At 42.2% G+C, this 26,185-nt stretch overlaps 1 protein-coding gene across 2 annotated transcripts; it reads right to left on the reverse strand.

Annotated features, from left to right (window-relative positions):
• Positions 1–4,024: 4,024 nt before the first annotated feature.
• On the reverse strand, positions 4,025–26,176 carry LOC308235071 (uncharacterized protein). 2 transcript variants are annotated; one of them, XM_080643713.1, is made up of 5 exons: positions 26,107–26,176; positions 25,339–25,408; positions 21,879–21,971; positions 16,415–16,541; positions 4,025–7,654 (listed from the first exon to the last, which is right to left on the reverse strand). In XM_080643713.1, the coding sequence occupies exons 2-5, from the start codon at positions 25,357–25,359 to the stop codon at positions 5,787–5,789; spliced, it is 2,109 nt and encodes a 702-aa protein (XP_080499839.1). In that variant the 5' UTR covers positions 25,360–25,408; positions 26,107–26,176; the 3' UTR covers positions 4,025–5,786. The 2 variants fall into 2 exon arrangements, with proteins under 2 accessions (XP_080499839.1, XP_080499838.1); XM_080643712.1 differs by having other exon boundaries at positions 25,865–26,129.
• Positions 26,177–26,185: the final 9 nt, after the last annotated feature.

Raw genomic sequence — 26,185 nt, forward strand, 5'->3', positions numbered from 1 at the left:
GAACTACATTTCCCAGAATTCCATAGCACGCTCCACCTGGACTGGAAGTGCCTATGGCTACTCGGAGCTTTTGGACCTACACTTCCCAGAATTCCGCGGGGGAAAAAACATTTGCAGCCTGGCCTGGCAGTAGGTGTAGTAAGACATGGAGCTCTGAACTACATGTCCCAGAATGCTAAGCGGAAAATGGCAACAATACCTCCTTGTGGACAACAATTCCAGAGCAGAAAACAAAGCTGCTCCCCTGATGCCGACGTGTCTAACTACTCTGAGCGGCCAATTTCCACTTTTCGGAATGCCTAAGAAGGTCTCCGGCAGTGTCTTGCTATTCTAGCCCGTCGGCTTTAGAAGAATATAAGTTCTGTTAATTGAGATGCTGAGTAGCACTTTGGGGAGCCTGAGGGACTAAACAACATAAACCCATTGCCTACCATAGAGGCTTCCTGGTAAACCCCAAGAGCGTCATCCGTAGGAATAAGAGCAAAAGGAAATTGTGCATTCTTTATCACGACTGAAACCAAATGTCAAGTCACCTCAATCCCTGACATTGCATAAAGGGGAACGTATTTTGTTAGCATCTTCCAGCCCTGGCAGAAGCAAATGAAAAGCCTTTCTAGAGAAATGTACCATCATCCTAGCCTTAAATTATTTATATAATTATAACATTTGTGATATTAATATTCGACCTAGTGAATTTTAAGAAAAATAAAAAAAAGAATCACTTGACCTGTGTAGGGGCACTTCATAATGATAAAATTTTCAAGTTATCAGAAACTGGCAGTTCAGGGAGCCAATTCATTCTAACTGCTCTCACTCCTTACTGGGTCAGTGTCAGGTGGTCATCTTACATTTATAACTACTACCAACACCACCCCCGTCCGTCATTTTGAGGGACACAAATGACAGCACATCTGACTAAAGTATTCAAAGAACCTATCAGTGAGGGTCAAGTGTTCCCTGCTCTAGTCATGGGACAAGCAGGGATCAAGGGAGCAAAGGCTCCAGAGTGATCCTGCTGTTTGTTTCCATCTCTTACAGCATCACAGACGATGCTCCCTAAGAAATAGTCTCTTCAGAAGTATCTGGTGACTGAATGAATAAGAACCATCTGCCTGACACTTGTAGGGTCTTGGGTAATATTTGTTCACACTCAAGGATGCCAAACTTTTACTTCATTACAGTGATGCTCAACCTTGAAAAGATAATTCAGTACCCAACCTTCCCCCAAGTATTATTGCAGGAAATCCAAACCAAGCAATAAATCCCCAAAACACACAGATGCACACAATTTTCTTTACACAAAAAGACTCTTCTCAACCATGGCATGACAGTCTTTGGCAAGAGCCTGTAAGGGTAAGGGAGTGAGTGAAGAGGCAGTGAGGGGCGCAGGGAGGGCTGCCTGAGCTCTGGAGTCGGTATTCATGGGTTCAAGTTCTCTGCCACTGTAGGCTGTGTGACCTTGTATGGCTTCTTAACAAGCTCAGTCTCAGTGTCTTCATTTGTAAGGCAAGGCTAATATGACCAAGTCTACAAGTTGTTAGAAGGATTAGGGACAATGTCAAGTATTAAACACAGTGCGTTGCATGTGGGAGATAGTGACCAATGGCAGCTATTATTTTCATAAGCAAATCATTAGTTTTGCCAGAAGCAAAAGCATACATGTTGTAAGAAAAAAAAGTCAAACTCATAATTGGAACTGTAGTTTTAGTTTATACATAGAGGGCAATGTTGAGCCCTAAATGCATAAGTGTCAGAAGCTGAAAACTGATTTAAAAATATTCATCTCAAGAAGTTACCAAGTGGCCCTGACTGGTTTGGCTCAGTGGATAGAGTATCAGCCTGCAGACAGAAGGGTCCCAGGTTCGATTCCAGTCAAGAGCATGTACCTTGGTTGCGGGCACATCCCCAGTGGGGGGTGTTCAGGAGGCAGCTGATCAATGTTTCTCTCGCATCGATGTTTCTAACTCTCTGTAAAAACTCATTAAAATATATAAAGAAGTTACCAAATGAACAGCAACATCAAAGAAAGTAGACAGAAGTTCATAGAACTTTATTTTCTGCACCATCTTACCTATCTCTTACCATTGCCTTTGCCAAAAGCAATGAAATGAATATCATCATACATGTTAGCTATAGACCTATGTGAGAATTTGGAACCCTTTGGAAGAGACCAATGTGAGAATTGTTTGGAATATATACACAAGAATGAAATGATTTCATAGCATATGTGTCTACTTAAATTTAATATGTGTGACTGACCTTTAGAAAGGCTACAGCAGTCGACATTATTAAGTTGCATATGAAGTTTTTTGTGTAACCACTTCTTCACCTCCATTTGGATTACTCAGCACCCCAAGTTCTGCTAATGTATAGTAGTACTACTGATTTTTTTCCTTGGGAGAACCTTGACTGGTCTAATACAGCTACATTTTAACACTTATAGGGGGTATCACATATCATTTTGCCACGTTTGAAAACATTCGCAATATTGTGCAATGATCACCACTGTCTAATCCCAGAACACTTTCATCTGCCCCTACACATTAGCAATTACTCCTCATTCCCAACTCCAGCCCCCACCCCCAGGCCCTGGAAAAAGCACTGATTTACTTTCTCTGTGGATTTGCCTATTCTGCACATTTCATACAAATGCAATCATACCACACATCATCTCTTGTGTTTGGATTCTTTCACGTGACATGTCTTCAGGGTTCATCCATTTTGTAGCATGAGCCAGTACTTCATTCTTTCATACTGCTGAAAAATATTGCATAGTATGGATATGTAACATTTTGTTTATCCATCAGTTGATGAACATAGGATTGTTTCCAGTTTTTTAATAGTGCTGCTATGAACACTTTTGCACCAGTTTTTGTGTGGGCTGTGTTTCTGGTTCTCTTGAGAATATACTTATCAGTGTAATCACTGTGACTTAAGCCCACTCTTTTTGGAATGTGGGTTTGGTGATGCCAATCTCACTGAGATGTTTATGTCCTTGTCTTAGCAGTCTCCATCCAGGAATGGAAACTCTCCATCCAGGAGGCTAGGGCTACCCAACAAGTGAACAAGGATAGTTGTGGTGCACTTTGCAAGATGATGGGGTTGTGTTAGCAATGGGAGATGGGTACCACCTTAGGTCCAGGTAAATGGGGCCCCTGCTCTGAGCCCTATGCCTCAAGGGTCCCTACAATTTGTAGTTCCTGCCTCAAAGATTTTGAAATTTTCCCCTGATCCACTAGCAGTGCTATCCAGGTGGGCTGCCTCGTCCATTTATCTAGGGTTTGTCTTGTGACTTCTACCCAAATGTGTGTGGTTGACCAAATGCTCCAAGAAACTGCAAGATGATGTCTATGTGGTTGTCCCTAAGACCTGTGGCCAGCAGCAGTTCCAAAAGGGAAGCCTGGTGAGCAGATATCCCTGATTCACACACACACACACACACACACACACACACACACACACACACACGCATGCATGCAGATGTCATAGGAAATGGCTCACACAGGTCTGAAAGCTGAGATCCAGGAGAGCTGGTGGTGTTATTTAGACAAGCCCCAAGGCCTGGAAACCAGGAGAGCCAATGGTTTAAAATCCAGTCCCAGGGCCCAAGAAGGTATTGCCCCACGGAAGCAGGGAGGCAGAAAATGAAAAGGGGCAAATTCTCTTCCCTCTTTTTGTTCCATTCAGGTCCTCAACAGATTGGGTGATGCCCACCCACACTGGGGAGAGCAATCTACTTTACTGAGTCAGCTGACTCAAATGCCAGTCTCATTCAGCAACACTCTCACATACACACATGGAAACACACACATACAAACACACTAAGATGAATGTTTGATTATGCTATAAAGGCTACAATCTATGATTTCTCAAAGCCCATATAATGCATTTCTCCTGTCCTTACAGATACCTGCCATAATATTTAATGGCTTCAGGCTAATATCAGAATATATCAAAATTCAAACTCCTACAGCTGTATGCATATTTGCATTTTAAATAGTTCAGTGACATCATCAATATGTACTCATTTGTATTTTAATCTCATAATCATAACTTCCATTATATGATTTCCAGATCAAAAAGATGTACAACCTATATTCTGATATATACTCCTTTCCCAAAATCATGCTTTACTGTTACCAATACGAAAAAGCACATAAATGTGTCTTGCCTTGATAATACATCTGATAAAATAAATTCCCACAAGGTTTTGGGTTTTTGTGGTATTTGTATCATGGGAGTTGGAGAAGAATATGGCATAGCTCCTATCTGAGAAGTTTTGATAAAAGACATGCTACAATAATTAGAAGGCGAACATTTCAAAATCAGGCTGGAGATGCACAGAATTAGAAATCAATAATAAGTTCAAAGTTAAAAAAATCCTGACATTGGTAACTACTTGTGACACATTCAAAGTGTCAAAGGCGAGCCCCTGCCTTAACACTGATAAAAACTAATTGTGTAACATGCTTTTTAACTTCTTGTAAAACTTAAAAAAACAAACTTTTTTCAGTACGTACTGTCAGAAAAACCACAAAAGATAGTCAATTACACTGTACATAATCCTTAGAAAACCAGACAGGGCCCCAAATAATAGGGACCCAACTTGAGAGGCTATGGGGAAGACAAAAGCCATTTGCAATAGGGTAGTACCATGTTAATATTGTGGATGGGAATACTGAATGTGTGTTTTTGTATTTCAACAAATGTTCATTTCCCTGAATTAATTTTATTTGCCAGGTTTCTTCTCTGAATATGATTTCATATACTGTACATTTTTTCCTTTTGGTTTATTTAACATACAAGTACTGAGTGAATGTTAAGACTGTGCAGATGTGACAGCAAAGTCTCTGCCCTCATGGAGCTTACACTTTACTGGGCAGCAATTCTGGTATGCCCACCACTGCTGGAGGCTAAGGACAGTAGTTAGCATAATAAATGCGAGAAGTTCATCAGAAGGCTGATGAACTTCAGCAGGGCTGAAGATCTGCATATTATTACCTGCTGCCAAACAGCTGAGGGCAATTCCCCTAACCTGATAATCCTTTATTGTTTACCAAACCTTACCTTTGATATGTGTATCTGCTTTGCTAAAGGGCAAAATGTGGTAATAAAAAGCTGTGGGTTCGGATATTCAGGGAGCTTAGTCACTAGAGCTAAGTTTCTGCCTGGCCTTCCCCCATGCCTTCCAAATTTGTATTTCATGTCTACTCTCTATTCATTTAGGTCGCAGCCCCTTCTCCAGATGCCTGAACCCTAGCTGCAGAAAGACTGAGGTACAACAGTGCACTTTTGTTAAAGGCCAGACCAAACTCTTTTCCTTCTAAGCACCATCTCCTAAGTGTCATCTAATAAATGTCAAAGTTCTGAATGTAGTGCTTATTGCACCACTTATAAGGGTTCTTTACTGAATGACCTGCTGAAAATGGAGATGTTTTCAGCTAATGCTTAAACACTGACTAAACCAGGGGTGGGCAAACTTTTTGACTTGAGGGCCACAATGGGTTCTTAAACTGGACCGGAGGGCCGGAACAAAAGCATGGATGGAGTGTTTGTGTGAACTAATATAAATTCAAAGTAAAGGAGCAGAGGGGAGAGCAAGAGAACCAGATAGAACAGCCGGATCCGGCCCGCGGGCCGTAGTTTGCCCAAGGCTGGACTAAACTAAAACAACTATTTTCTCTCCTGTGAGACCTGGTGATAAGAATTCAGGTTGCATAAAAATAAAAATAAAAAAAAACAATAAAAAAAAAAGAATTCAGGTTGCATGTGAGTTTTTAAAAACATCATTTTGGAGAACTTCTTTCCTCTGACAATTCTTTGATGTTTTTACCACTCTCATCATCTTTGTAAAGTGAACCACCAGCATGAATTTTGTGATGACTTACAAGATTTGATCTCCAACTGAAGCTCTTACCACATATCTCACACTTGTAAGGTTTCTCCCCTGTGTGAACTCGCCCATGATACTGAAGTTGTGAAGACGGACTAAAGACTTTGCCACACGCATCACACTTGTATGGTTTCTCTCCAGTGTGGACACTCTGATGAAGTTGAAGACTCGAGGCCTGACTGAAGTACTTACCACACTCCCCACACTTATATGGTTTCTCTCCTGTGTGGACCCTCTGATGCATGTCAAGATTCAAGCTCCACTTAAAACCCTTCCCACACTCCTCACATTTGTACGGCTTTTCTCCAGTGTGGACTTTTTGATGGGCTTGAAGGTGTGAACTCCGACCAAAGCTCTTCCCACACTCATCACATCTGAATGGCTTTTCCCCACTATGGACTCTCTGATGGGTCAGAAGATGAGAGGCCTGACTGAAGACCTTCCCACACTCCTCACAATTATATGGCTTCTCTCCTGTGTGGATTCTACAATGGATTTTAAGATCTGCTCTACGACTGAATCCTTTCCCACATCCTTCACATTTGTATGGTTTCTCCCCAGTATGGATCAGCTGGTGAACCTGAAGTCGTGAACTCTGATTGAAGCCCTGCCCGCACTCTTCACACTTATAAGGTTTCTCTACACAGTGGGCCTTCTGATGGATTTTAAGATATGAACTCTGACGGAAGCCCTTCCCACATATATCACATTTATAGGGTTTCTCTCCTGTGTGGACCACCAGATGAACTTGATAATGGATTTTCATCCTGAAGCTCTTCCCACACTCCTCACATTTGTATGGTTTTGCTCCTGTGTGAACACCCTGATGGGCTTGAAAACTTGAAGTGTAAATGAAGCCCTTACCACACTCTTTACATATATACGGTTTCTCTCCAGTGTGGATTCTCCGATGGGCCTGAAATTGTGAAGGCTGTATGAAACACTTACCACATTCCTCACATTTATATGGTTTCTCTCCTGTATGGACTCTCCGATGGATATGAAGATTTGAACTACAAGTGAAACATTTCCCACAGTCTTCACATTTGTATGGTTTCTCTCCCGTGTGGACCATACAATGGCTATTAAGTGCTGACCTACGACGGAAGTTCTTCCCACATATATCACATTTGAATGGTTTCTCCCCAGTGTGGATTCTCTGATGTTCCTGAAGATGTGAAGCATGAATGAAGCCCCTTCCACATTTTTCACAATTAAAAGGTTTCTCTCCTGTGTGCAATTTGCAATGAACAGTAAGTGTTGATTTTCGACTGAAGCCTTTCCCACACTGCTCACATTTGAATGGTTTCTCTACAATGTGGACGTTCTGATGAGTTTGCAGATGTGAACTCTGACTGAATTCCTTACCACACTCATCACACTTATAGCGTTTCTCTCCCAAGTGAACTCTCTGGTGAATATGGAGTGCTGAGCTGTAACAGAAGTTTTTTCCACACTCACTACATGTATGAGACTTCTCTCCTGAATGTATTTGTTGATGAAGATCAAAGTTGGAGACATCACTGAAAGATTTTTTACATTCATTATACTGGTAAAGTTTCTGGCCTGTGTAAGTTATAAATAGTCCTGCTCCAACTTGGCCAGGTGAATCCCCTTGTTTGGGAACCTGAGAACTCTTTATCAGGAAGTCTTGATGCCTGATTAAGTCACTTGCAATCTGTTGCCAGATGTGCCAGCAGGAAAGCTCTTTATGAGGTTCTGCTTCTGGAACAGTCTCTGTCTCACTTGGTATGTTTCCTCCTATAAAGACAGAGAATTAAGAGAAATGAACAACTGAAGGCTTTGTTCAGTGTTTTCACAATTTCACACTTAAGAGAGAGCCCGAGACTTCAATGCATCCAGGGAATACACAGTTTGTCTTTTCCACTGGGTATCACATTCTTTGGTTTGCATGTCTATAGACACCATGAAGTGGTCCAGTTGGCTCCTATGCACTAAGCATAACGAAACCCATTGGTACACACCAAGTCTCATATGTGAGGTGCAAGTTATATGTCAAAGATTTAATTTAATTAAGATTTAATTTAATTTTGTTAAGATTCAAAGTGTTAACCAATGGCCATCTATATATATAAAAGCCTAATATGATAAGTGTCCTTCCCTCCATCCGACAGGCCGCTATGATGCGCACTGACCACCAGGGGGCAAATGCTCAACGCAGGAACTGCCATGACACACAGAGAAACGGCTCCACGGACCTGGCACCCACAAATCAACACTCGGCTTCCCCCAAGTGGGACACAGGCCCTGCCACTACCCTGGACCAATAGCCCACCAAACTACAGCTAACGCTACCAGGACCCCATGGCACAAAATGCAGCCCACAGCCCAGCCCAGCCTAGAAACAGTTGCTGTGGGCAGTGGGTAATGACATCACATAGCAACACCCGGCTTCCTCTCCCTAGCGACGACTAGCCTCCTTGCAGTTTCTTCAGCCCAGGAACACGACTTGCTTTATAGCCAGGTGAAAACACTTTACACTGTAACCAAATGTCTGTGAAGCGTTTTCCTGTGCCTCATCTCATTTGATCCTCACAGAAGTCCTGGAGTAGGTAGATAGGAGACTTGATGGAACCCTATTTTCTTTTCATTAGCCAGAAAACAGAGATTTAGAAAGCTTAGAAAGTTGACCCAACTAAAAAGAAATGGTGGACCTTGAAAATGATTTCAGTCCCCAGCTGGTTTAGCTCAGTGGATAGAGCGTTGGACTGTGGAACAAAGGGTCCCAGGTTTGATTCTGGTCGGAGGCACGTGCCCGGGTTGCAGGCTCGGTCCCTAGTTGGGGGTGTGCAGGAGGTAGCTGGTCAATGATTCTTTCTCATCATTGATGTTTCTATCTCTCTCTTCCTCTCTGAAATCAATCTATAATAATAAAAGCATAATATGCTAATTAGACTGGACAGCCAAACGACCTTCGGGATGAAGCCGGGGCTGCAAGGGCTGAGCCCCTTGCACAAATTTTGTGCATCAGGCCTCTAGTGAAAATATAAAAAAAGAAAATGACTTCAAGTTTTCTCACTGCGAGGAATATAGCCAAACACTGCTGCAATTAAATATTTTACCCTTTGTTCTTCATGAGTGATTTACAATAATAATCTGCTTTGTGTTGATATATACTGCTACGTTGTTGACAATTACCTGAAACAGAAGTTGGGGTGCTTCACTGGGCTGGAAAAAGTTTAGCTAAATCAGAAAGCAGGTCTAATTAAGCAAGTTTATTCTATATCTATAAAAGGCTAAGTTGACTCGCACAGGAGCGATACATATAAAGCTCTCGCTGGCGCCAATCGCATGTATGTGTTTTGATCTGTCATTGTCGATTGTGAATTTGGTTGACACTTTTATTATAGAGAAAGGGCAAATAGCGATATTAAAAAATTTCTTCTAATTGATTTCCTTTCAATGTGCACGAATTCGTGCACTGGGCCAATAGTTTCTAATGAATAACAAAGTTAGTGTAGAATCTTGAATAGTAAATCATGTAGTTAATAAATTATGTAGATAGAAAAGTTACATAAGTAAAATATGAATCTAATAGAACTTTAAGAAAAAACAATAACAAATACTTCGAATTTTAAGTTCATGTAATATAATCTAATATCCAATACTTTAAAATATTTATATTTACATGTTCAAAGTATTCCTGGAAATTCTGCAGCTCTTACAAACTTTTGACTATATCCAGTAATTTCAGTTTAGAAATGTATTTTCTAAAAGATTTATCCTTGTTGGTATTCCAAAAACACTATGTTTATACAAAGTTATCTAAACATCTGAAGATTACTTTCTCAATAAAATTTTCAATTAGTTTAAAAAGTACTTCTCTTAAGACACAACAATAAGAAAACAAAGAATAAATGAGTCAAAAGCTTTAACATACACCTTACCTAAGAAGATATATAGATGGCAATTAAGCATATAAAAATATATTCCAGCCCTGCCGGCATGGCTCAGTGGTTGAGCATCGACCTATGAACCAGGAGGTCAAGGTTCAATTTGTGGTCAGGGCACATGCCCAGGCTGCAGGTTTGATCCCCAGTAGGGGGCATGTAGGAGGCAGCCCATCAGTGATTCTCTCTCATCATTGATGTTTCTAATTCTTTTTTTTAAATATATTTTATTGATATTTTACAGAGAGGAAGGGAGAGGGATAGAGAGCTAGAAACATCGATGAGAGAGAAACATCGATCAGCTGCCTCCTGCACACCTCCCACTGGGGATGTGCCCGCAACCAGTGTACATGCCCTTGACCGGAATCGAACCCGGGACCCTTCAGTCCGCAGGCCGACGCTCTATCCACTGAGCCAAACCGGTTTCGGCAGATGTTTCTAATTCTTGCTCCGTCTCCTTTCCTCGCTGAAATTAATAAAAGGAAAAAAGACATTCCACATCTTATGTGATCAGGGAAATGGAAATTCAAACAACAACGAGATACCACCAGACACCTATTGGAATGGGCAAAATCCAGTATACTGACACCACCAGAAGCTGGTGAAGATGTGGAGCGACAGGACCTCTTATTCATTCTGGTAAGAATGCCAAATGTCCAGCCACTAAACTAAACATGCTTTTATCATACCATCTAGCATTACACTCCTTGGTACTTACTAATTGGAACTGAAAACTTAAGTCCACACAAACATCTGCGCACAGATGTTTATAGCAGCTTATTTCATAACAACAAAACTCAGAAGCCACCAAGATGTTCTTCAGTAGGTGAATAAATAAACTGTGGTATATCCACACAATGGAATGTTATTCAATGCTAAAGAAGGAATGATCTAACAAACCATGGAGAGATATGAAGGAAAGGTAAATGCATATTGCTAAGTGAAAGAAACTAATCTGAAGACTACATATTGTATGATCCCAACTATAAGACATTCTGGAAAAGGCAAAAGTATGGAGACAATGAAAATTTTCACTGGTTGCCAGGGGTCAAGGGAAGGGAGGGATAAATAGGTGGAACACAGAAGATTTTTAGAGCAGTGAAAATACTCCATACAATACTATAATGGTGGATATATGTCATTATTCATTTGTCCAAATAAATAAAATGTATAACACCAAGAGGGAACCCTAATGTGAAGTATAGACTCTGGGTGATAAGAGGTGTCAATGTAGAGTCATCCATTGTATTTCGTGGGGATGTCAATAATGTAAGCGTGTGTGGGTGTGTGAAGGTAGGGGATATATGGGATATCTTCTACCTCCCTCTCAATTTGGCTGTGAACCTAAAACTGTTCTAAAAAATAACCTGTTTTTTAAAAGAAAGCACTTCTGAAAGGTTTTTTTATCAAGGAAAAATTCACTCCCCTTCCTGTAGGAATAGTCAGTTAAAAGCCTCCTCTGTTGCTCCAGTAGACATATGATAAATAACCTCTATATAACGCCGCCTTGGGTCATTTTATTGGAAAGTTACTTCAATGCCTAGGTGACTGAAATGGTTAGAATGACGTGCGGATTTGGGAGTAAACATTTAATCACATACAGGCCAAAACACAGCGTAAAGCAGACAGTGAAATGTTAGCTCCTCCTGGCAAGTTTCCTTCACGAGGACAAAAGGGAAATCAAGTGGAACAGATAATATACATAGTTCTAAAGCCTGACACGAATCCAGATCGCTAGAAAAAGGAGTGAACAAGCGGAAGGTAATCTTTTACAACAGAGACAGAGCCTGGGAGAAGGAAAAGGCGAGGTCACAGCATGAACTCAGAAAGCCAACCCAGGACAAGTTAGTTCCTGCCAGAACCTCTTTCCAGACAGACACATGGATGGCTCCTCAGGCCTTTCCGGTCTCTACTCAATGTCAGCCCGCCAACAAGGCTCTTTACCACCCAGTGTAAAATAACAAATCTTGTCCTGACTCAGCTCACCTCTGGCAACTTCCAAGCTCCTCCTTGGTGAGGTTCTACACAGCTCTTTTTACCATGAGACACACTAAGGCAATTGTGGTTTAATGATGTCTTTCCCATCACAACACAGCATCAAAGAGGCATGCATTTTATACCTTATTAGAGGCCTGGTGCATGAAATTCATGCACTGGGAGGGGGGTATCCCTCAGTCTGGCCTGCGCCCTCTCACAGTCCGGGACTCCTAGCTCCTTATTGCCCGCCTGCTTGCTGCTCCTTACTGCTTGGCTCGCTGCTCCTTAGCACTGCTGCAGAGGCTGGAGAGGCTCCTGCCTCCACCACGGCCATCGCCAGCTGTGAGCCTGGCTTCTGACTGAGCAGCACTCTCCCTGTGGGAGGGCACTGACCACCAGGGGGCAGCTCCTGCATTGAGCATCAGCCCCTTGGTGGTCACTGTGTGTCATAGCAACCAGTTGTTCCCCCGTTCGGTCGATTTGCATATTAGGCTTTTATTATATAGGATACACTGAACACATGTTAACTTTTACACTGAACACATTTCCTAGAGCACATAACCACTGCACAGAACCATGCCTAGAGCATAGTAAGTACACAGCAAATGTATGTTGAATGAATAATGAATCCCACCAAAAAGTTTCACTTTTGGTCAAATCAAAAGACCCAAGGATGCATACACCAAGCATGATGCTGATGAGAAAACCAAAGGTGGCAAAATTCCTTGGAGTGAAAGGAAAGCAGGAGAACCTATCCCTGGTTCCTTCTGAAGCTTTTGGATTGTCTCTTTCAAAACAGAGTTTGGGAAAACTTTGGTTGTAGATAAAAAAGTCCATTACAACAGTTTTTTAAATTGAAAATTCCAGCCATCCAGTGGGCTGTGAAATAAATTTAAAAGCCTGTAATAGGCTTTCAGAAAAAAAAAGGGGGGGGGATAGAAAGTATCAGAGCATCATCACTAAGAGGAAAGGGATCATTATATGAAATGCCTAGGAAAGTCATACATATAATTCTATCACATGTGAAACAGAAACATTCGTTCTAGTTACAATGAATGATGCATTGCTTACCATGGTTCATGATAAAAACAACAAAAACACCAAAAACTGAAAGCTTTGGTTCTAGAAGTTACCCAGTCCTTAATTAAAGAAATTATTCAAATGGAAAGATAAGTTCCAAGAATGGAAGCTTAAAAAAAATATTACTTGGTGAGTATGCATTTCTTGGTAAGGAACATAGTTTATGGTTATATTTAACAAACTGACCCTTAAAAATAGTTGTGTGAGAGGGACAGGGAGTCTCTCTGAGGATGTGACAATTTTGAGCAGGAATTGTCCTGATTCTTACAAGGTTAGAATGTTCACTGGTTGAGAAAACACCAAGTCTTTATAAAAACCAGAAGGAAAATGTATGAAATCTATATTCCTTAACATTTGTTAAATGGCTAAATTTGTAGCAAACAAGGGCACAACAGAGTTTTGAACCAGAGTTAGGCAACATTCAGGTGTGTGTCTCATGTCACTCTCATCTTAAATCTTCCCCCTCAGGGACAGGAAGAGAAACCTGGGGTGGTGACATGGGTGAGCACTTTGGAAGAGGTGAATGGGCTATAGATAGAAGATCTTCAAGGGAAAGGCAACTTTCGACCGGGCACTGTCTGACACTGTAGGAAATAGTTATTTTTTCCCTGTGTGGGGGAGCTATGTGAGAATCAGACTCCAGAATCCTCATTCTGAATGTATTCTTCCTAGAAACAAATATGCTCCCCTATGGAAAGCTCCAGGGAAGCCACGGGGAAAGCTGGCTATTCAGTACGGTCACAAGCACAATGCTTACAGGTTTCCCTGGAATGTGGGTCAAATGCTGACACATTCATATGAAGGGTACCCAGGAAAGGAAATGAAACACAAAGTAACCAGATGGGCATTCATCAGAAGACAACAAGTATTCTGAAACATCCCTCATCCACTCTGGCTTGCACATGACCTACAGCTATCTCCATGACCTATGGAAACATTGAGGTCTCCAACCCATGAACACAATCCCTAAGTCAACAATATTTACAGAGAGCTGCCATATACCAGACTACTCTAGCCATGGAGGATAGAGCAATAAACAAAACGGACAAAAATTCCTCACTCGGGGGAATTACACTCCAATGTGGAGACAGAGGTGACATGTAGGTAACAAAAACATGTGAGTCCAAATAGAAGGCAGAACAAAGAGAGCAGAGAAAGGATGTACTCTACACGGGGTGGTCAGAGAAGGCCTTTCTCGTGAAATTGAAACTGAGCAGAGACCCGAATGAAGTAAGGAGGGAACAGGAAGGTTTAGGTGGAAGAGCATGTCTGGCAGAGAAAACAAGCAGGACTCTGAGGCACAAGTACCTGTAGTCGGCAGGATAAGTTTCCCCCAAAGAAGCCACATCCTAATTTTTGGAACCTAAAATAGGTTAGGTTACATGGCAAATGCTAATTAAGGTTGATAATGAACTGACCTTAAATTCGAAGATAATCCTCTATTGTCCAGGTGGGCACCATGCAATCCGGAGGGTCCTTCCAAGTGGAAGAAGGAAATGTGATCACAGAAGAACAGGCAGAGAGGAGGAAGGGGGCCAGAGTTAAGAAAGATGGAGAATCTCTAGAAGTCCTGATTTACACCCAGAAGAACCATGTCACAATTCTGACCTACAAAACTGTAAGATAACTGACAGGTATGGTTTTAGGCCATGATGTTGGTGGGAATTTGTAACAGCTACAGGCAACAGTGTTGCTAGCAGGTTTGAGAATCGGCAGGAAGGACAATGGAAGAGATGGAGCAAGAGAGTACCGGAGGTGCATTCAGAGGGAGAGGGGGTGCAGAGGCGGCCACGGAGGACTCCAGAAGCCACATTAAAGGGTTTTCAGAAAAATTAGAAGACACAGAGGATTCTGAGCAGAGGAATGGCAATCTGACTTTATTTCCTAAGGCTTGAGATGGCAGGGCAGCCAGTATGAAGGTAGTTGAAATAATTTTAAAAAGAGGTTTGGCTCTAACCGGTTTGGCTCAGTGGATAGAGCGTCGGCCTGCGGACTGAAGGGTCCCAGGTTCGATTCCGATCAAGGGCATGTACCTGGGTTGCGGGCACATTCCCAGTAGGAGGTGTGCAGGAGGCAGCTGATCGATGTTTCTCTCTCATCGATGTTTCTACCTCTCTATCCCTCTCCCTTCCTCTCTGTGAAAAAAATCAATAAAATATATTTAAAAAAAAAAAAAAGAGGTTTGGCAATTTGGACCAGATGACGGCAAAAGGGGTGGACAAAAGAAGTAAAAGACATGAGAGAACTCCCAAAGGACTCCATCTGCTTGGTGCTGACCCGATTTCCCTTTTCTTTGAGTTACTGTCATCATCCAAAGCCTTTTTTCCTTTTCTAAGTGGACTATGTCATATGTGAAGGTGTGATGCCCTGGGAACAAGCCAAGTCACATATTTTATTATTATTTTTTAAATGTATTTTTATTGACTTCAGAGAGGAAGGGAAAGGGAGAGAGAGACAGAAACATCAATGATGAGAGAATCATTGATCAGTGCTTCCTGCACATCCCACACTGGGGATCGAGCCCACAACTCGGGCATGTGCCCTGACAGAGAATCAAACCATGACCTTCTGGTTCATAGGCTGACTCTCAACCACTGAGCCACGCAGGCTGGGGCAAGTCACATCTATATATATAAAAGGCTAATATGCAAAGTGTCCCCTCGGGAGTTCAATCGGGAGATTGGGAGTTCGATCGCTTGCTATGAAGTGCAATGACCACCAGGGGGTGGTGAGGAATTAAGGAGGCCCTGCTGGCAGCCGAAAGGAAGGCCCCGGCTGGCAGCGGAAGGTCCCGATTGGCCCTGATCGCTGGCCAGGCCTAGGGACCCTACCCGTGCATGAATTTCATGCACCAGGCCTCTAGTATTTTATTTTATTTATTTATTTTTTTAAATATATTTTTATTGATTTTTTACAGAGAGGAAGGAAGAGGGATAGATAGTTAGAAACATCGATGAGAGAGAAACATCGATCAGTTGCCTCTTGCACACCTCCCACTGGGGATGTGCCCGCAACCAAGTTACATGCCCTTGACCGGAATCGAACCTGGGACCTTTCAGTCCGCAGGCTGACGCTCTATCCACTGAGCCAAACCGGTTTTGGCCGGGCCTCTAGTATTTTAAATGAACACACTAGAGGTATAATTTACTGGAAATTTAAGATTCCTATTGCATATTCAATTAGTCAAAGGAATGTTTTTCAAATGTTTTTAAAAAACATGACCCATTTTAAGAAATACCAAATCTCAAGACTCAGAGAGATATGCACAAAACGTATTACAAAACCCAATTGCTAACCAATGCCTATTTTCATTAAAGCTCCTCCCACTAGTTTTTAGATCACTCGTGCAACTGGCCAGTGTTTTTGCTGCAAAGTATTCTGTTCTTCCTAACAAACTGATAGTTCTCCCTTATTTTATTGCATTAAAAAGTGTTGGTATAAAAGTCTGGTCCACAAATGCAAACAACTATTTTAAGATCAACAGTGCCTTGAACGCCCGAGGACACAAGCCAATCCTGGGAGTTGACAGTGAGCACCGAGGGTCTGTCCTCACCCACTGAGACCAGGTTCCAGAAGTTCTCCAGCATCACGTCTCGGTACAGCTTCCTCTGCACAGAGTCCAGCAGCCCCAGCTCCTCCTCAGTGAAGACCACAGCCACGTCCTGGAAGGTCAGTTCCTCCTACACAACCAAACACATGTAACCTCAATCAGCGGCCTCTTGAAAAGGGATAGCACTGAGAAGGTAGAGAGGATGGGCAGGAAATGGTCTCAGATTTTGAGCAACTTAAGTCAATGTGTAGAACTCCCAGCCCTTCTCCTCCAACTCCACACACTGATTCTCCTCAGCCTCAGTAGAAGTACGGCAGTGACCACAATCCTCATATTTTTATTTTGTGCCCTCATTGGGTCTCTTTACAAGTAACCTCCAAGAACCCTAAATATGGCCCTGGCTGGTTTGGCTCAGTGGATAGAGTGTCGGCCTGTGGACTAACGGGTCCCAGGTTCGATTCCAGCCAAGGGTACATGGCTTGGTTGCAGGCTTGATCGCCAGTAGGGGGTGTGCAGGAGGCAGCTAATCAATGATTCTCTCTCATCATTGATGTTTCTCTCTCTCTCTCTCTCTCTCTCTCTCTCTCTCTCTCTCTCTCTCTCCCTCTCTGAAATCAATAAAACATATTAAAAAAAAAAAAAAGAACCTAAATATGCATCCCAGGCTACATGTAATTTACTTTTAGGTGAATATTGCCAAGTGGTCCCCAGAAGTGTTTAGTAACTTAGTCCAAACATATAGCACCTGCCTTCTTCCTTTCTCACACATGAATCCCGGATGCTATCACTTTTTTACGCGAATTGTCCTATGTAACCTCAAGGCACACACAACATCTCTCAAAACTACTTAAAAAAAAAAGAAAAAAGTAGTGATTTTTAGAGAGAGAGAGAGAAACATTGATTTGTTGTTCCACTTATTTATGCATTCACTGGTTGTCTCTCATATGTGTCCTGACCTGGAATCGAACCCAGAATCTTGGTGTATCGGGACGATGATCTAACCAACTGAGGTACCCAGCCAGGGCCATCTGGACATTTTAAACTAAGGTTGCATATTACTTTAGTCAAACTAGTTATTACACAAGAGAAAAAAAAGGCCACTAAATAAAAAACACACAGGCCTGACTGAGGCATGGGGAAGATGGAATCTAGCTCTTCCTGTGTGAAAACCTCTCATAATATTTGTGTGAAGCAGCAGTGAGAGTTTGCTATGCGATGCTTATTTTTGGATATTCTATCTAGAAAACAGCCAACTTGCCCGGGCTAGTGTGCCTAAGTTGGTCCGGTCAGAGTACATACCCAGGTTGCAGGTTTGATTCCCAGTTGGGGTGTGTGCCAGAGGCAACCAACCGATGTTGCTTTCTCACATCCATGTTTCTCTCTCCCTCTTCCTTCCTCTCTCTGTAAAATCAACAAAATAAAAATAAAAAATCATTACAAAAAAAGGAAACTGTCCTTGTTTAAAAAAAAATAGAAAGAAGACAGCCAATTTGCACATCAAATACAAAAAACTGCCAGATTGATTTCAGAATTGATTTTGGAGGAAAAGATTTTATATAAGACACCTGTCACTGCAGAGTTGTTTAAAACAATAACATTCCTCACAGAGATGTAAAGAACAGCACAGAGAATCTAGTCAATAATATTGTGGTAACTATGTATGGTGCCAGGGGGACTTAATGAGAGGATCACTTCACAAGTTATATGTCTAACCACTATGGTGTATGCCTAAACCAATATGATAATTAATGGCAATTGTAATGGAAAAATAGAAATAAATTTTTTTAAAAAGGAAAAAATAAAAAGGTTAAAAAAAATTTTTAAACCTTAGCATAATTCCTAAACTATCTAAATGCCTGTAAGTGGCAAGCAGTTAAAAATTAAAAGGTATAGATGGTTTAAAGATGGTGGTGTAGGTAAATGCATGCACCTGTCGCTTCCCACAACCACATCAAAATTACAAATAAAATACAGAACAACCATCACCCAGAACCACTGGAAAGCTGGCTGAATGGAAGTCCCACAACTAGAGAGGTAAAGAAGAAAGCACACTGAGACTGGTAGGAAGGTCAGAGGTGCAGAACGGGCTACACTGGCACCCACGTGTGCTGCTTTTATAACCAAGAGGGAGAGCATCTCTGCGGAGGCCACCTGGAGGAGCAAGGGGTCCCAGCCCCACACCAGACCCCCAGCCCAGGCTCCCAGAGCTGGGAAAAGAAGTCCCTACGGGCAGTAAGAACTACAGGCTGTAAAACCCAGTGCGGACTGGGGCTCAGTGACACAGAGGCTGCTGGAGACCCAGTGTTCCTCTTGAAAGGCCAGCCCACGAACTTACAAGGTCCCACTTCCTCTGAGCGCCAGGGCGAGGCTCTGGGGGACACAGACACATACAAGGACAACTGGATTGTCTGGCATTGGGGCAGGAACTTGGGGGCAGCTTTCTCCCAGACAGAGGTGCTCACAGGGATCATTGTTCCTATGCTGGGTCCTCCCAAGTCGCAGGGCTGACTGGCAGCTATTTCTGTTTGCTCCTCCCTGGTGATTCTCTAAGACCCCACCACATCCAATTTACAACCCCACCCAAGCTGTGTGCAGTGGCTTTTGCATGTGAATGGCCCGTTCTTGCTCTGGCTAAAATCTCTCAAACAAGCTGCAGCTGGGTCAGGGAGCTCCAAACCTAACAATAAAAGGCCCAAGACCCGGCAGCAGCACCAGCCTGCCGTGCTACACAGCTCGGCCTCATCTGGGCACTTCCAAACCTGACACCAAGAGGAGGAATCTGCAGATCCCTCTGTAGCTCCTGCTGGGTGGCCCCAGGCAGCAGCTGACTTTACACCACCCTGGAGACCCAAGTGCCAGTGTACCCAGTGGTCAGTGTCAGACCATACAAGATTACAACTCTACACACTCAAGGGGCAGACTCAGTGAACACCAAAGCCCCACTGAAGCAAGTCCTGCTTCGGCAGCTCTCCCACTGTAGTTGCAGCTGGTCCTCACAGCCAATTGAACTGGAGGTCAATTCCTCCCAGTGACACCAACAGTAATCAAATCTCAACTACAACAAGACTGTGCTCATAGCCCACTAAGGGGTGCACCTAGAGCTCCCAATTCAGGTGACTGGGGAGGCTAAGCCACTGGACCCTACAGAACACCTACTACTTAAGGCCACTCTACCAACTCAAGGAGACATAGAAGCTTTACCCAATACATAGAAACAAACACAGGGAAGCAGCCAAAATGTGGAGATAAAGAAACATGTCACCAATGAAAGAAATGGAAGCAAGCAAACTACTGGATATAGAGTTCAAAACTATGATTATAAGGTTACTTAAGAATCTTGTAGAAACCTCAAAAAAAAAAAAAAAAAAAAAAAAGAAAGAAAAAGGACCAGTCAGAAATTAAGCATACAGTGACTGAAATAAAGAATAATATACAGGTATTCAACAGTAGAGTAGAGGATTCTGAGAATCAAATCAACAATTTGAAATATGAGGCAGCAAAAAAAAAAAACAAAAAACAAAAACCCAACCAGAAGAGCAAAAAGAAAAAGAATCCAAACATATGAGGATAGTATAAGGAGCTTCTGGGACAACTTCAAGCATACCAACATTTGCATTATGGGGGTGCCAGAAGGAGAAGAGAGAGAGCAAGATATTGAAAACCTATTTGAAGAAATAATGATAGAAAACTTCCCCTACCTGGTGAAAGAAATAGACTTACAAGTTCAGGAAGCACAGAGAGTCCCAAACAAGAAGAACTCAAGGAGGACCACACCAAGACACATCATAATTAAAATGCCAAGGGCTAAAGACAAAGAGAGAATCTTAAAAGCAGCAAGAGAAAAGCATTTAGTTACCTACAAGGGAATGCCCATAAGACTATCAGCTGATATCTCAACAGAAACTACGCAGGCCAGAAGGAAGTGGCTGGAAATATTCAAAGTGATGAATAGCAAGGACCTACACCAAGATTACTCTACCCATCAAAGCTACCATTTAGAATTGAAGGTCAAATAAAGAGCTTCACAGACAAGAAAAAGCTAAAGGAGTTCATCATCACCAAACTAGTATTATATGAAATGTTGAAGGGTATTCCTTAAGAAGAGGAAGAAGACCTAGCCAGTTTGGCTCAGTGGATAGAGTATCGGCCTGTGTACTGAAGGGTTCCAGGCTTGATTCCGGTCAAGGGCACATGCCTGGGTTGTGGGCTCATCTCCCAGTAGGGGGCATGTAGAAGGCAGCTGATCCATGATTCTCTCTCATCATTGCTGTTTCTATCTCTCTCTCCCTCTTCCTTCCTCTCTGTAATCAATAAAAATATAATTTAAAAAAAAGAAGAGGAAGAAGAAAAAAAATATGAACAACAAAATGGCAACAAATACATATCTATCAATAATTGAATCTAAGAATAAAAATAAATGAATATCTAATGAACAGAATACACTGGTGAATAAAATAGAATCAGAGGCATGAAAATGGAACAAACTGACAATTCTCAGAGGGAATGGGGGTAGGCGGGTGGGAAGAGATTAAACAAAGATTTTATATCCATATATGCATTACCTATGGACACAGACAATAGGGTGGCAAAGGCCTGGGGCGGGGCGGGAACTGGGTGGAGGGGAGTAATGGGGGGAAAAAAGAGGGACATCTGTAATAATCTCAACAATAAAGATTTAAAAAATAAATAGTAACAAGAAAAAAGAAATAGCTTTCAGCTATCATGGGAATGTGGGATAGGTAAAAACAAAAAATTAAAATGTATGTCAATTCAAGGGGAATGTGACATAACCCTAAAAAAGAAACATTATAGAACACTAGAGGGAAGAAAATCCCAATTTAAAATGAGATGTATATCATGAATACAAACACAGCTATGAATGCACATGAGGAAAAGTATGTTAGAAAATGAAAACAGCGGATCTGTTAGCAGGGAAACAGTAAAGTGGGAGAACTGTTCATTTCTAGTAATTTTTCTGTTCTACAAAATAAAGAATAAAACAAAAACTGAAAACAAATGCAAAGTAAACTCAAAACCCTGGAGCACAACAGGTCCTCAAATACCCGCTCTTCTGCTTGAGCTGTTCCAGGAAAAACGTGACAAGTTGGTAATGATCCCAAGAAAAACGTGACAAGTTGATAATGATGCAGAATTTTATTTTATTTTTAAATTTATTTCTTTCAATCCTCACCTGAGGATATTTTCCCACTGATTTTTAGAGAGAGTGGAAGAGAGAGGGAAAGACAGAGAGAAATATCGATGTGAGAGAAACACATCGATTGGTTGCCTCCTGCATGCGCCCCGACCAGGGCCCAGGCCAGGGAGGAGCCTGCAACCCAGGTACGTGCCCTTGACGGGAATCGATCCCGGGACCCTTGGGTCCGCAGGCTGACGCTCTATCCACTGAGCCAAACCGGCTAGGGCATGAGGTGGAATTTTAGAAGTGAGAAAGGCATGTCCAACTCACCTTAAATTTGGTCATTTTTCCTCCTACTTCTGGAGGTACACAGAGACCTGAGTAATACGGATCCCAGGAAGGCAGAACTGTGCCTGGCCGTGCCTGCAAACAAGACATGAAAGGGTGGCCTGCATGCTGCTCACCCACATGGATGATTGTTGTGAATTAGCATGTGAATATTTATAGCAGCATTATTCATAAATAACCTAACACTGGGCACAACTGAAACGTTGACCTATATGTGAATAAAATTGTGGCATATCTGTACAATGGATTATTATTCCCCAATTAAAAGAAATGAACTACTGATTATGGTAGAACATGGGTAAACCTTGTAAACATTATGAATAGAGACAGAAACCTCAGTCACAAAAGACTGCATGTTGTGTGATCCCATTTATATGCCATGTCCAGAGTAAGCAGGTCTATGGAGACAGGAAGTAAGTTACTGGTTGCTTAGGTATCTGGGAAGAGAATGAAGGTTAGCTGATTACAACTGGGCAGGAAGAACCCCATCGGGGAAACAAAAATGTGCTCCACTAAGCAAAGTTGCACCTAAAATGGGTGAATTCTATGACATGTATAATACACCACAAGTTATATAATAAGTGTTTGTTAATCTACACGTCACTTAAATTAGTAAAACTAATTTATGGATTCTGAGTCCATACTGATAGAATACTTATATTTGAATAAATGAATAAATAAGTGGGGAGGAGAAGCTTGTCTTTACAGTAGAATGCCCACTAATAAATGTATTTTCCCATAACCTACGTTATTTTTTTTAATATATTTTTTATTGATTTTTTACAGAGAGGAAGGGAGAGGGATAGAGAGTTAGAAACATCGATGAGAGAGAAACATCGATCAGCTGCCTCCTGCACACCTCCCACTGGGGATGTGCCCGCAACCAAGGTACATGCCCTTGACCGGAATCGAACCTGGGACCTTTCAGTCCGCAGGCTGACGCTCTATCCACGGAGCCAAACTGGTTTCGGCAAACTATGTTATTTTTGAGAGAAAAAAAAAACACCAGTAACTTTACAACGGACAAATCTGATATCACCTTAGCTTAGTGTATGCAGTTGAGTTCATCAACACAGGGACAAACCAACATCCTTCGGCTCCTGCTGTTTTAATGACAAGGACCCCTCACCACTTCTGTGGAATCCCTGCCAGCAATGCAAGATCTGAACCTAAACATGGACTGTACCAAATAAACCCCAAAGGAAGGACTGTCTTCTAAATAACTTGACTCTATACTCTTAAAAAGCATCAAGAAAAAAAAAGACAAAGGCTGTGGAATTGTTCCCATTAAAGAACATTAAAAGAAGTATTATAGCCCTAACCAGTTTGGCTCAGTGGATAGAGCGTCGGCCTGCGGACTGAAAGGTCCCAGGTTCGATTCTGGTCAAGGGCATGTACCTTGGTTTCGGGCACATCCCCAGTAGGAGGTGTGCAGGAGGCAGCTGATGGGTGTTTCTCTTTCACTGATGTTTCTATCTCTCTCTCCCTCTCCCTTCCTCTCTGTAAAAATCAATAAAATATATGTTTTTTTTTTAAAAAAAGAAGTATTATAGCCCTGACTGGTTTGGCTCAGTGGATAGAGCCAAATCTGTGGACTAAAGGGTCCCAGGTTCAATTCCAGTCAAGGGCATGTACCGTGGTTGCGGGCACATCCCCAGTGGGGGGTGTGCAGGAGGCAGCTGATCAATGTTTCTAACTCTCTATCCCTCTCCCTTCCTCTCTGTAAAAAACCAATAGAACATATTTTAAAAAGAAGTATTACAAAAATTTTGTAAGATGTTTATAAACAAATGTACAACTTAAGGCATAAAATTGGACTTTGAAACTTGGGGGAAAATCAACTACATACACTGCCAGTCTGTGTGGCCCTTCCCTGAGTCCAAAAATATTATGAGGATTTTAAATGAAAACCAGAACAAAATAAATACAGGATCATAGAACAGTATGTTAGCTAATGTTTTCTAGCAATACCTAACAGGCAACACTATTTTTTAAAAATATATTATTTCACTGATATTTTACAGAGAGGAAGGGAGCGGGATAGAAAGTTAGAAACATCGATGAGAGAGAAACATCGATCAGCTGCCTCTTGCACACCTCCTACTGGGGATGTGCCCGCAACCAAGGTACATGCCCTTGACCGGAACTGAACCTGGGACCTTTCAGTCCTCAGGCCGATGCTCTATCCACTGAGCCAAACCAGTGAGGGTAACAGGCAACACTATTAACCATATGAAATTATGAAATTATATGGAAGTTCATTAGTTTATTCTTTCTTGGCAGTGTTTGGAAATTATCATTGTTAAAACATGCAAGGGGAAAAGCATTAAGAAAGGTATGATAAAAATTTTGTGAAATGTCTATACTACAGCCCTAGCCGGTTTGGCTGGCTCAGTGGATAGAGCGTCCGCCTGCGGACTAAAGGGTCCCAGGTTTGATTCCGGCACATGCCTGGGTTGTGGGCTAGATTCCCCCCTCCAGCAGGGGGCGTGCAGGAGGCAGCCAATCAATGATTCTCTCTCATCATTGATGTTTCTATCTCTCTATCTCCCTTTCTCTCTGAAATCAATAAAAAAAATATATTTTTTAAAAGAAATGTTTATACTAAACAAATATACACAAAAACACTTAACAAAAATGCGTTAGATACTTAACACTTGCTATATTTATATCCTAGATGAATGGGTAATTAAAAAGTGTTTTTTCTCTCATATTTCTGTAATTTTTGAATGCTCCATATTGTAACTTCTGAATGTTTTATAAGAACAAGAAATAGCCCTGACCGGTTTGGCTCAGTGGATAGAGCATCAGCCTGCGGACTGAAGGGTCCCAGGTTCAATTCCGGTCAAAGGCATGTACCTTGTGGTTGTGGGCACATCCCTAGTAGGGAGTGTGCAGGAGTCAGCTGACCTATGTTTCTAACTCTCTATCCCTCTCCCTTCCTCTCTGTAAAAAAATCAATAAAATATATATTTTTAAAAAGAACAAGAAATATTTTTTGAAATAAGTGAAACAAAATGGTTGACAATGTTTTATAAAACTCACAGAAAAGTCCAAGCCCTTGCTTTTAAGGTCTCTCAATCTGGTCTGATTCCAGCTAGTTCCTATGGCTTAAGGAGAATATCCAAAAGATTATGAACTCCAGCTCTGGACTTGGACTTCCTAAATTCCAACCCCAGCTCAGCCTCTTATTAGGTGGGTGACTATGGGGGGACACTTAGGCTCCTTGGGACTTGACCTCATTTTATAGACTAGGAAAAAGGCAGCACTTTTTCACAGAGCCACGATGTGGCATCATGTATTTATTTGTATAAAACCCTTATCACCAAAGTTGGCAGTTAGGGATTAATTATCATCCATACCCACGCCCGATTACACATCCTACACTTTTTCCGATTTATGTTAACATCATTGTAAAATGAAAATCTCAAGTCACACTCACGCGGAGCTTTGCTATCAGCATCCAAGGAGTCACTCCCTCTACTTCGGTGCAGCCTTTTTGAGAAGTCAGCCTGGGGAAGAAGAATGCTATGAAATGCTATGAAATGCCATGATCGTGCCGAAGTCCTCGAGAAAAGTTAAAGCCTCATCTCCCTCCATGCAATCTGGAAGCAACTTTTACATTAAAAAAGAAAAAAGAAAAAAGGAGGTCCGTCCGGCATTCTAACAGCGTCACTCGGGGATCAGAGAAGAGCAGGGTCAGTGCAGCCGGGGATCTGACCCTAACCCGGAGAAAATTAAAGCTAAGGAGAGATCACCATTCACAAAGTGCCAAGAACTAACTTACTATTTCTATTTCTACCACTTTTTCCAATTCCCAAAACAATTCTGTTAGAAAGGTCCTGATATCCTCATTTTAAAGAACAGTCACGGGAGGCACGGGGAGATTAACGCCCGATGCCAGGCGGCAGCACGCGCACGGAGGGTGTAGGGGGTGGGCTGGGCGAGAGGACAGCCCCGGAACTCACACCAGGCGATCAATGCGACTCGAGCCCGTTCCACTCCGGACGAAAGGAGCGCCCCAAACCCATAGCTCAGAGGCATCGCCGACCTCGCCCTTCCATACTAGCATCCTCCGCAGAGGCTTCTTTTCCCCTAAATAGACCGCTGTGTCATTGCGGATCTTAAGCATAGATCCAGAAAGTTCGGCAAGGCCGGTGAGAGGCCGAACGGACAGACCACCCCACGGAAAACACAGTAAAAACCTTACACTCCCAGAACCGAAGTGCCTGCGATCTCACGGGGCTTCGGGACTACATTTCCCAGAATTCACCAGACCCACCTTCTTG

The sequence above is a fragment of the Plecotus auritus genome, assembly GCF_963455305.1.
Source record: "Plecotus auritus genome assembly, chromosome: 10".
Classification (NCBI taxonomy): Eukaryota; Metazoa; Chordata; class Mammalia; order Chiroptera; family Vespertilionidae; genus Plecotus; species Plecotus auritus.

Coding starts and splice junctions, on each gene's coding strand:
- LOC308235071 (XM_080643712.1), bottom strand. CDS start 26,028: ATGCTTAAGATCCGCAATGACACAGCGGTCTATTTAGGGGAAAAGAAG. Junction 25,409..25,864: donor AGTCGCATTGATCGCCTGGT/GTGAGTTCCGGG, acceptor CTTCTTCCCCAG/GCTGACTTCTCAAAAAGGCT. Junction 7,655..16,414: donor CTGGAACCTGGTCTCAGTGG/GTGAGGACAGAC, acceptor CTGTCTTTATAG/GAGGAAACATACCAAGTGAG.